The sequence below is a fragment of the Mesoplodon bidens genome, assembly GCF_964165515.1.
Source record: "Mesoplodon bidens genome assembly, chromosome: 11".
Lineage (NCBI taxonomy): Eukaryota > Metazoa > Chordata > Mammalia > Artiodactyla > Ziphiidae > Mesoplodon > Mesoplodon bidens.
In genome coordinates, this window is record NC_138167.1 from 3928359 (window position 1) to 3940767 (window position 12409).

The window sequence follows — 12409 nt, forward strand, 5'->3', positions numbered from 1 at the left end:
GCTTTTTCCTGTGTCCAAGGTCCCATCCCCCAAGTGTCTCTGGACCGTCTTTCCTCAGATGAGGCCAGAGCATGGGATCCATTGCCATTCTAGGATGCCGGCTGCAACCCCTCACTTGCCTGGGTCACGTGTCATGGGGTCCGGTGGCCAAGGGAACCGACTCAGCTCCCCCGAAGCACAAAAGGAGCCCGAATAGGGGGGCATGGGAGGAGGGGGGAATTGTTCACTTGTGCAAAATTCCAACAGAAAAGACGCTGCTTTCCACCTGTGAGCCTTCCTTCAGGGTCCTTATATCCTGGGGAGGAAGTGAGTGACGGTCATGACTGGGGACACCTTGCTGCCCCGCTTTACCCGTCCGTATTTGCTCAGCGCGATGTAGGTGCCTCGGTACAGGTCTGACTCATAGGCGTTGTAATTGTTGGGCAGGAGGGTCTCTCTGAATTTGCACTCCTCTTGGAAGCTGGGCTGTGAAAGAAATGGACAAACGGCAGAGCATCAGTGATAAATGAGGCCCAGCAGGCACGTCTGCCGTGGGCCCCTCGCTTTCCCATGTCAGACAGCCTCCAGGAGCTCTGGGCCATCCTGGGTGAGCAGCAACATGAAAGCCGAGAACAGGGGAGCCTTCAGAGCTCTCATGGTCCCCCCTGACCTTCCCTCCTTCATGATGAGGAGGCCCAGGCCCGAGGATGTGGGTGGACAGCCTGTGTCACATAGGGGCTGGGGGTTCTCCCGACTGCCAATCCCGGACACTTTCTACCAAGAACAGGGATGACGGTTTATTCAGAGAAAGGACCAGGGAAGGATAAAAGAAGCTGTTTTTTCAAGTCCACTACTAGAGGGCCTAGTGCAGCAGGATAGAGAGCTGGGGTTTGCTTGGTGGCTCTAGTTGTGTGACCTTGGGGCAGGCGCCTCCCCTCCCAGCCTGATTCCCTTTTCTGCACCCACACGGAGCATTGGCGGGGGGCGGTGAGTGGAGGGTGAGATGGGTGGCTTTCTAAGTCCTTCCCAGTGCATCTGTTTAATGTGGTAACGGTCTCTCCACTTGTGTTCCCTCACCCTGTCTTTCCCAGTTTAAGGTCCAAGTTTGCTGCCCCTTAAAGGGGCCCATTCTCGGTTTTGACTTTGAGCCCAGAAGAGGGGGGCACTGGCATCATTTTTTAAAAGCACACACACTGGAGCAAACTATCCACACAATTTGAATCTTGCTTCTTCACTGAACAATATGCCCAGCGCCTCCTAGGCAGCCACAGGTCGCCAGGGAACGGCAGGGACAGAGATGGCGAGAAGCAGTAACTTTTATGGGGAGAAGAACCTGCTTCCCTCTGTGACCAGCAGTGCCAAGGAGTCCGGGGCCGGTGATGAATCACCTCCTCCGGAGCGTGTCGCGTGAGGACCACCTGTTCAGAAAATGAGGGCCAGGCTTCCTGTCACACATCAACAAGTTCATCCCCAATAAATCACCCAAGTCTTCCTTTATTCCTAGAAAAGAGAGCCACTGCCTCCCAAGCCCACCGGGCTCACTGCCCCTGGCTGGAGGGGTTTCTGGGCTTCCGATGGGGGTCGCTCCCTGGGAGCCAGGCGGCCTGGGACCTAGTCATTAAAGAAATGTAGAACGAAACAGAGATAGAGCTGAGCATAACACCCGACGGCTTCCTGCCGACTGAGGCCATCGGCTATAAAAAACCCACTCAGTGGCTAAGCGGCTGTGCTAGGGGTATCGCCTGACCTTCTTAAAAGGAGTCATACTATGAGCACCTGGCCTTGTCAGCCGTAGGGTGGACGAGAGCCTCTTCCTGTTATGAACGGAGGATGATGAGCCAGCTCCTCAGGGCTCCGAGTGGACCAGTCCAGCAGCACGGAAAACAGTGCACCATCCCAGGGGACTCCTGGCTCCCTGAGACAAGGACTGTGTCCTGTGGAGCACATGATGCTGAATGAATGATGCTCTAATTGGAACGGCACAGCCACCCATGGGTGCCCCTGCAGGGGTGGCTTCTCTTTGATGCAGCGAGGGCTGGCAAGGGACAGGCAGCGTTGTTTAGGAAACACGTCGGGTACCAGTCGCTGGTCCCTTCTGCCCCAGCTGAATGAACGCATCCCCCCTTTCCCTCTCACGCCCCTGGGTTACTGTGTACAGAGTACCTTCCTGTGATGTTCATTTGCTTGAGATGACCCTGCGAACTTCCACCAGCCACATCAACTGGCTTCTGAAGACCACGCCAGGAAGTTCTGTTTTCACAGGTTTTCACCTCCCTTGTTATGGGTGCTCACTTGTAGAATGAAGAAAGGAATGTCCCAAAGTAGGAAAACAAAAACTCCTCAAAATAGGCAAAGAGCATGTGACGATTCACCTCTTACATAGCTGTGTGAACTTGGCAAATGATTTTACCTCCTAAGTCTCAGCTTCCTCATCTGTAAAATGGGAACAGTAAGAATAATTCCGTCCTAGCACTGGAGGGAGCATTCATTGAAATAATGCATGGAGAGTCCTTGGTATAATGCCTGGCACACAGTAAAATAAAAAATAATTTGTATTGCCATAATGATGCTTCTCCAATTGATTCATGAATTAGTTTAAATTAGAAGCACTAAAAATCTTTGTCTTACCCGGAATCATCATTCCTGTAAAACTTGCTGTGGGTCGCAGAACAATTTAGCTTCTAAGTCCTGCATTTACTGCCTGAGTGGCAGTAGGAGGTGAGCCTGGGGGAGGAGGGCACAGAGCTGACTGGATTCCGGCCCCACACCCCTGGGGCCTCTCTGGACATGGGGGGTCGGGGTAGCCACAGGACCTAAGGCTGTCGATGGGCAAAACTCTGGAGCAACAGCACAAGGGAAAAATAAAGTTGGGATCAATGGTAAAAGTTGAGTAGAAATAATGTTACATGGATTAATAGTCTGGTGTGGATCAACTAACAAAATACAGTCCAGAAGTAAATCCAAACACGAACATAAAATAAAGGTGGATCTGAAATGAATATAAAATACAAGTGGCATTTCCAATCACTGGCTAAAACGTGGTGTTGGAAGAACCGGATGCTATCTTTAATAATCATCATCATAATAGTAATAATAATAAAGTTTGATGTATGATTTTATTCCTAACACTAAAATAAATTCCAAAAGGAACAAAGATTTAAATGTTAAAAAGAGAACCTTAAGGGAAGTTCCCTGGTGGCCTAGTAGTTAGGATTCCAGGCTTTCATTGCCAAGGCCTGGGTTCAATCTCTGGTGGGGAAACTGAGAAACCAAAAGACGTGTGGGCACAGCAATAAGTAAGTAAGTAAGTAAGTAAGTAAATAAATAAATAAATAAGAGAGAGAAAGAGAAAAGAACCTTAAAATAAGCCAGAAAGATCTTTCTAAGTAGAACACAAAAAACTAGAAGGCATTTAAAAAACCAAGATGAATAAATTAGACTTCTGCTTGGAAAAAAATAATCACCTTAAACAAAATAAAAATATAAATAGCAAACCGGATAAAGAATATTTACAATGCATTATATTTTGTAATATATTTTGCAATAGATTGAATTTTGCTACCATATCCAGAACCCTGAACTCACTGAAAAATGGACGTTTATGAACAGACATTTCACAGAAAAGGAATTACAAAAAGCATTTAAACACAAGAACATGTGCCTAACAGAGGAACATAAACCATAACTGTGTGATCACATTTTTAATTGTCAGGTTGCAAAAAGAACACTGTTTGACAATAGGCTTTCATTGATGAGGGCATGGGGACTAGGAATTCTCATTTGTTGTCTGTTGGTGTGTATATTGTTATAACCTCTCTAAAGAGAAATTTTACAATATTTATTAGAATAAAATAATAACTACAGCTTTGGATAGTAATTCCACTTCTAGGAATTTATCTTACTGGTTCACTCCCACTCACGTACAAAAGTCATGTACCGCAGCATCATTTGTAATAGTGAGAGACCAAAAACAACCTAAGTGTCCATCAGGAGGGCAGTGGTTAGCTCAGTGATGGGAGAGCCACCCAATGGAACACTCTCAGCCATAAAAAATAGAACCTCCTTCTGCACTGATTTGAAATGGTCTCCAAGGCATATTGTTCAGTGAAGAAGCAAGATTCAAATTGTGAGGATAGTTTGCTCCAGTTTGCGTGCTTTTAAAAAATGATGCCAGTGTGAGAACATGCACAGGGACATTGGGACTTCCTGGGATGGTAGGTACACAGGGCCTGGCAACAGTGGCTGCTCTGGGGAGGGTCTGGGTGGCTTCAAGACAACAGTGAGAGTGAGACATCATTTCCGTGGTATATTCTTCTGCACATTTTCCCCCTTAAACCACGTCCATGTATTACCTCGTCATGTTAATAGATTATTGAAAATGGGAGGGGAATTCAGGATAGAAGATGGGCCAGAAAATGGAGTGAGAGAACCTTTGCATCAGAGACTGGTCCATCCTCTCCCCCGGGTCCTGTCCCTCCCCCCGTCCACCCCCTGCTCTCCCCTCTGTTCTAACTGTTTATGACCCTGGAAAGCACCCTGCCCACCAGTTTCCAGGAGACTTCATTTCTGATCTGGATGGTGGTCAAGGGAGAAGTTTCACGTGTGGCTTGTAAACTCTAGAGAGGAATGCAGATCTTGGGGTGGAGGACCTGGGGGGAGCGGTGGGGGGGAGGGGGAGGAATTGAGCGACTGGGGCCAGAAACTCAAGGCATTTGCCCCGATCCTCTGATCTAGAATGTGTCCAGTTGAAGAATCCAGCCTTTGCTAAGGTCTGGGTCTCCTAAAACACATTTGTTTAAATGTGCAAGACGGTGGTTGCATATGCACTGTGCTTCGTTCTCTGATCATCAGATTTTGATTATTCAACCCCCAACCCCAAATTTTCAAAAAGTTGCTGACCTCTGTTTCTTTCCCCTAGCCTACCTCACGTCCCTAGCCTTCCCCCGAATTCTGTGTCCATCTAAAGTGAGAAAGGAGAAATGGGTGAAGTTTGCTTCGGAAGCCTCTCTACCTCGTCCTTGCCCGCTCCTCCCTGCACCCCTCTCCACCCCATCCTTGGTATTCAGGTGGCCATGCGGCTGGGGGCGAGGCCAAGACCATGGCCCTGAACTGCTCCCTGCAGCCCGATGCTCCACTGCCCACACGGATGCTCGAGCTGGCATCAGGACCAGCCCCTCGATTCATCTCTCCATTCGTGCCCCTGCGCTGAGTCTCATGACTCAGGAATGTTGGCTCCTGAGCTCTGCTGAGAAAAGCCAAGTGAACGACACATTAATAAAAGCAGCTACCGTATATTATTACTTGAACAAATGAAAATAATTCCCCCAGATCACATTGCCTGGGCCTGCCGTGTCCCAAGCCCCAGCGTGACAATGTCTTAAATTCCACATAGGTCTAATCAGGCTTATGGGGACCCAAACTCTAAAGCATTTAGCTCTCGCAGTGGAGAAGGGCGTTTTGCAGGGGGGTACACACAGGGGTGTCTCTCGGCCCGAGTTACCTCTGGCGGAAATGCCCCTTAGAGTCTGCGGTGGACCAGACATCCATCCCATCTCGTCTTTGGTCAGTAGGTCACCCGGACTTATGAAAGTGTCTTTTTATCTTTAAAGTTCTTCCTTCTAGGCCTGCCCTGGGCCACTTGCCCCCGTTACTCCTGGCTGTGTGTGTGCATGGGAGCTGGGGAGGGGTGTGGATGGATAAGGAGGCGGGTGGTGAGAAAAAAACAGAAAACTCCTTGTCCTAAGACCCTTTCCTCCTGCAGTCCCTGACTGCTACATTTTGGTCCTTAGCTGAAATGGAGAAATAACATCTCCCGGCTCTGAAGACATCTGTCTGTTCTAATCCCCGTTCCTAACACACAATTGCACCAGCAATTTAGAAGTGTTTGAAGATGTCTCCACCAGGCCTATCATGCTTCTCATTCCTGTATCGCTCTGGGTAGCAGGCAGGCTGCAGACAAAGCTGTTTGTGAGACCGTCTGCAGGGTCCCCCGGGCCCCTCGCTGTAGCACCAGCCCCTCCCTGCTCAGGGGTCCCATCTCCCAGCCCTTCCACATAGTCTAACACCAGGGACCCTTTGCCTCATCCCCTCAGGAATCCGTTCTCCTCTAGGGGAGGGGTGCAGCTAACTGAGCGAGGGAAAGACTTGGTCCTCCCCTCCCCAATTGTAACGTCCTAGGTAACAGTCAACGGCCTCTGTGGATGAAACAAATGCTGTGCTTTGCCAGTTGTCATAGTACTATTGATGAAAAGGATGGAGACACAGTTATAATCAGTAAAACCAAGATCACTCAGAAGCATAACTGATTCTAAAGCACAGGGATTCTCATAGAACCACTGTCAGGTGGAGATCTTTGATTTTTTTTTAAATTTTAAAAAGATCAAGGAGACTGGAACTCACTGATTCCTGCCTCGGTCCACATCAGAGAGAGCAGAGAGAGGTCTGGTCCCAGAGAGGGTCAGAGACTTTGCCCGAAGTAAGACAGTAGCTGGAGGCTGGGCGGGCAGGAGCTGGAAACCGGGTCCTTGTCTGCACACCAGGTACGCTTCTGCTGCCGGCCTACGGGCATCACCTGCTAAACCTGGAAGCAGGTTTGCACACAGCCCTGATTCACCTGAGACCCCAGAGACCCACGGTCACATCTGCAAGGTGAGGATAAGGGTCGGATGCACCTCCCAGGGGTGCTGGGGGATAGTGTGCTCAGAAAGCATCCCCAGGGCGTCTGACAAACAGTAGGTGCTCAATACAGTGGAGCTACTTATACTGTCAAAACACTGCCACAGGCTCTGCACCCCTCTTTCCAAGGAATGAGACCTGCGGGAGGCCACCTAGGTGGGTTTTCTGGCTCTCATTTTCCTACCTTGTCCCTGCTCCCCCTTCCATCCCCCCAAGCATGGGTCCCCTCCCCCCAGGAGAGACCTCACTGAGGAGCCATAACAGCTGAGCCACAGGGAGGGGAGGCAGTCCTTGGGGCTTAAAGGGAAATAGTGTGAATGAAATCATCACCCAGTGGGAGTCTACCCAGCTCTTTGGATCAGCGGGCGATTGTTTTTTTAGACTGTGATAATGGCCTCTGGGGGGCGTAGCAGGGAGTGGATAGGTGGTCCAGGAGCACCTGGTGCCCGGGCTCGGGGCTCCAGGGAGGGCAATCTCCCCCTCCAAGAAGGTGCCTTTGGGCCAGATGCTCCTGGGGGTGTGTGTGTGTGGGTGGGGGGTGGAGATTGGGGTGTAGACCGTGGGCAGGGCTTCTCCTACGGAAGCCCCCGTTTTCCGGGACTCCTCTCCTTTAGTGAGCCCTGCGGACCCCCTTTGAAGTCATCTGCCCAGGAGTGAGGGGTCAGGGGCGTCACCGACATCAGGGCTCAGCCCACACTTCAGAGTTGCCCCCTTCCTCGTGCTCCTTGAATGTTCTATCCACCCGCAGCACTCTCGCTGTGAGGTCCCCTGTTGCCAGCCTCCCCGGCTTGTCCTACGGGGACCCCAGGTTTCGAGTGGGAAGTGGATGCATTGGCCTTCTCTTTGCACCCTTTCCCCAGCTCACAGTTCAATTTCTTTCCGGATAAGGAGAAAAAAAATACTAAATAGCTTGTTAATGAAGGTGGCAGAGATAAGGGTTGGTGTAATTTGTGCTTCCTTCCAAAAGATTCACCTTGTGTAGAATCCCAGAGCCAACAGCCTCCGTTCCTGGCTCTGCAACGAGTGGGATCCCAGGCTGTACGCGGGCTGCAGGGAAGGGGCTCTTTGGGGCCACCCACCACACAGAATGGGTACTTGCTCCACCAGGGCCTCCTCGGTTCCAGCTGCTTCGTCCTCTGCATCACATACGCAGAGAGCGGTGGAAAGGGCGTCTGAGCATCCCAATCGCATGGCTGTGTCATCTCCCAGCAGCCCTCAGCGCTAGTGTAACCCCGGGGCAGGGAGGATTCCTTGCCCTCGGAAGGCCAGGTAGCCTGGTGGTCCCTAGCCTGCCTGCACCTCAGAAATACCTGGGAAACTTAAACAATAAAAACAAACCGATTTGCAGGCCCCCATTCCAGCCCTACTGACTAAGCATCTCTGAGGAAGGCCCCCAGAAATCTGGACATGTAACAAGATACCAAGGTGATGTGGATGCAAATGGTCCTCCCACAAGACCCACCTCTAGGAAAGAGGGGTGCAGAGCCTATGGCAGTGTTTAGACAATATAAATGACTCCCCTGTATTGAGCACCTACTGTTTGTCAGGCGCCCTGGGGATGTTTTCTGAGCACTATCTTCCAGCACCCCCAGAGGTGCATCTGACCTTTATCCTCACTTTGCAGATGGGACCCTGGCTCTCCCAGGTCTCAGGTGAATTGGGGCTGTGTGCAAACCTGCCTCCGGGCTCGGCAGGTGATGCTTGTAGGTCAGCAGGAGGAGAGCCTTTGGTGGTACAGACTAGGACCCTAGTTCCAGCTCCAGCCTGCCTACCCTCCAGCGCTTGTCTTCAGAGGCCCACTGATTCTAATGCACGTCTTGCCTCCACGTAAACGAACCCAAGTGGACAGGTGTTAGCACTGCAGATCACAGGCCGAGGCCAGCTGAGTACCCCGTTTGGGTATTTCACAGCCCTGGTCTGTTGGGACAGCCTCCCCAGACCCCAGCGCCGATCCCAGACGCCCCTGTTCACATTCGGACCCTGTCTGTCCCCGTGCAAAGGTAGAACAGCCCCCCACACCCTCCCCGTAGATAGCCACTCTGCTATTCCTTGACCATGGCTCAGAGGTCTTCCTTTCTAACCTTCATATTTCTGTCGAAAGAACACCCAGCTTCTTTGCCTTCACAGGGGTGCTTCCCCAGCCCATATTTTGGAATTTGCCAAATCATGGGCTAAGAGACCCAGGAATGAGGGGGTCAGAGAGATCAGAGATTTTGGTAAATATGGAAGTTGGTGAGGTTAGCCAAAGTGCTAGCCTTGACTCCCCGCCCAGGGATGATCTGTGATGGGGAGAAGGCAGGGGGTGGGATCTGGGGCCAGCCAAGAGAGTCTTATATCCCCTAGGGGAGGATGCTTCTCCAGCTCTTGGGATGAGAGACCAGAGGACTTAAAGCCTTAAAGTAAAATGTCCACGCACTGATGAAGACGAGGAAACGAGCTTCGTTTCTTCTCCTCTTGCTGTGCTCCAGGCTGGGGGCCTCGGAGGGTGAGCCATGGGAACAGCGTGCCCAGGCTGAAAGGCCTGTTTCTCTGGGCCTCTCCTGCTCAGGACTTGACCGTAAGCCTGGACAACAGCTTTATGCCAGAACGTGGGTTTCCCTCGGACCCAGAAGCCCTCTGAGCTACGGTTTCTGTCTCGTTACAAGGCTCTGGTGGGTGAGATCAGGGAAAACATGGTCCAGCTCACAGGCTGACTCACCGTGCATCTAAGAAGCTATAAGCCCTTCACTCGCACCAGCGCTTTCCACAACCTCCCGACCCATTCTAGATAAATATTCACGCCCCTCTTCAAGATTTTGCATTATTTTCTTCAATTGCGTAATCTTCAGGCCTCGTGCAGCCTGAAGCTTCCCCTGGCCTGATGAACTCACCGTGGTGTATAATCTTCCTTTACTGTTCATGGCAACGAAGAGGGCACTTTTCACCCCAAAGAGACTCACCACGCCTCGCTCCACTGTGGAAATCTCCAGCAGGCCTGACAAAGAAACGGGAGCTGCATTACCCCAGGCTTGTGCAAATCAGAGCAGGACGTCAACCTAAAGGTGACCCTCCAAGGGCATCTAGGCCCGTCCCCCTGCTTCTAGAAAATCAGACCCTCCATCACCTCCATCCTTGATCTCACTTTAGGAATCAGCTGCCAGGCTCGGCCAGTCCTGCTAAAAATCCAGTTCTGCAGGGAAAGTTCTGGCGTCAGAGTTAGAGTTCACAGTGGCCACTTAGGCATCTACCTAAAGTTAGCTTTGAATCTGGGCTTAATCACACCACATCCTTGACGTGGGTAAAGGAAGTGAATTCTGATTAGCTTTGTTAACAATGTATACTCCTCGTGTTTCAACAAATAGCCCACCTAATCTTTTTTTTTTTTTTTTTTTTTCGGTACGTGGACCTCTCACTGCTGTGGCCTCTCCCGTTGTGGAGCACAGGCTCCGGACGCACAGGCTCAGTGGCCATGGCTCACGGGCCCAGCCACTCCGCGGCATGTGAGATCTTCCCGGACCGGGGCACGAACCCGTGTCCCCTGCATCGGCAGGCGGACTCTCAACCACTGCGCCACCAGGGAAGCCCTAGCCCATCTAATCTTGCAAACAAAAAAAATCTTGCAAACACTGGATCCTGTAGCTCTATCCCCTCCTGGGGAAAGCCCATCTAGGCAGCAACCCATCACCTTGTAGGACAGAGGGGGCAAGTTGAAATAAAAAGAAGGATGTGCTTCAGCTGGAAATTTTGCAGACGACTTGCCTTTCCTCTCCAAGAGGAAAGCTAAACAAAAAGCAGCATGTGTCTAATTTGGTCCAAGCATCCTCACCGGTTCTCCCCACCCTTGTTTCATGGCTCCCCCAGGCTGGGGGTTCCCTGTGGTCCTATAAGGTCATGGCTGGGCCCATAATGCTGAAGGAATTAGTGCCTCAGGGGCTCTGTGGGGTGATGGCAGAAGACACCAGGATGCTTGGACCTCAGCGCATTTAAGCCTGCACCGAGGCAGGGTCAAAGTGAGTCAGGGGCTGTGGCTAAGCTTATGGGCGTCCATAAGAATAACCTTTCCCCCTTCAAAACAGGACGCCAGGCACCAGAGCGAGGCCCCTCCATCCTTTATCCCTGCTGGAGCCCCAGCCCCCAGCTTCCCAACTGGCTGCAACTGGCACTCACTGTAGGGGTTCTCCTCGTGGGTGCCGCTGATCCGGCCGTCGGGGGGCACCTGGAGGTGGAAGCCGATGCCCACGTTGCAGTAGAGCCTCCGCTGCCGCTTGATCCCCACCAAATAGCCGCTTTCCCAGTTCACGCCAGCAATCTCTCCAGCCAGCCCAGCCCGAGACCTGGACAGCAGGGTGCCCCAGCCCCTCGAAGCCAGCAGCGTGCTGTTGGCGCGGGAGCCCGCGGGAGAGGGCACCACCATGCCCACGAGGACGCCGAGGAAGATGAGAGCCCGTAGCGTGCCCTGCAGACGTCCTGCTCCCCGGGACATAGTGATGAGCTGCCTCTGTCCCAGGGCCATCCACCTTGCCTCTCAGGCACGTGGTCAGAATTAATGGCCCTAAAAATACCGCCCTTCTTGTTTTCCTCCCCTCCGCATGGCGGCAGGGGCTTATTTTTGGAAGGCAGTTGAAGGCTGCTGACATGAAACAAAAGCCTGCCTTGGGCACTCGGGTCTGGAGCGGAGGGACCCAGGCTGAGCCGCGGCCGGTACGGACCATGGCTTGGGGACGCGGTCTAGCTGGCCCACTCACTCCGACCCGAGTTGATTCTGCTTGATTTGACCTATCTTTATAGTTCAGCAGCCTGGCCCGCCCCGCGCCCTTCATCACCCTGACGTCAGCTGGCCTGGCTCACTTATCCAGGGCTGTAACACTAACCTGCTCCTGGGCCTGGCGGCCTCCCCAGACCCCCGGCACCCAGGGATGCTGGGAGCCACTGTCATTCCAACTATGAAGCAGGAATGAAGTGAGCAGGGAGCATCTCTGAGGGGAGGGAGGAGTTGGCCAGGGGCCCCGGGGAAGAGGGAGGCCAGAGGCCACCCAAGACCCAAATTGGGCAGAAATTCTTGGCCTGGCAGCGCTGGCTTCCTTATTTAGAGGGCAAAGGGTAAAGACAGGGATGGGGCAGTCTTGGTGGCAGGCAATGACCGGGGCACACGAGTTACCCTATTCATGGGAAGAGCTCATGGTTGAGGGCCATAGAGGCTGGGGGGGTGCTGAAAGGCTGAACCCCTTTAGCAAGAGAGGACAGAGATGGGGGTGCGGTATCCAAGGGTCCTGAGGATCGTGGAGGGAGGCAAGGCTAGGGTCGGCCTTCTGCTCTCCGTCCCGGTCATGGAATTCACCCAGCCAACAGGGTGGAAGTTGCGTCTGGCCCCTGCCATGGCCACTGGTCATTTTCCTATCGGGGCTCACCCTTGGCATCTGACTGATGTCATTCATTCCCATTTTACAGATGAGGAGGCTGAGGTGGGGAGAGCTTAAGTGACTGAGCTTAGGTGCTGAGTAACCATAGCTAGTAAGTGGCAAAGCCAGAACGTATAAAGTCGGCCTGAGTCCAAAGCCTGTGACTTTAACCTCTGCTTGATGGTCTGATGTAGAAGTTAGATTTGCACGGAGTCTACTGAGCTCATTACATGCCAAGGGTACTCACGGAATTATTTCAATAGCACAGGATGCTTCCCCAACGCACCCACGCTGGAGTCTGTGGGCAGCCTGGGGAAGCTCTTAGGATGAGGCACACTGCTCAGGGCCTGCCCTGAGACCCCACTCCCTCCCCTCTG

General features: G+C 52.3%; 1 protein-coding gene across 1 annotated transcript; it reads right to left on the reverse strand.

Annotated features, from left to right (window-relative positions):
• Window positions 1-288: 288 nt before the first annotated feature.
• FGF6 (fibroblast growth factor 6) lies at window positions 289-11146 on the reverse strand (the record flags this gene model as incomplete). Its single annotated transcript, XM_081248943.1, has 3 exons — window positions 289-465; window positions 9525-9628; window positions 10801-11146. 3 exons carry the CDS (start codon window positions 11144-11146, stop codon window positions 289-291), a joined length of 627 nt encoding a protein of 208 aa, XP_081105069.1.
• Between the last annotated feature and the right edge of the window lie 1263 nt (window positions 11147-12409).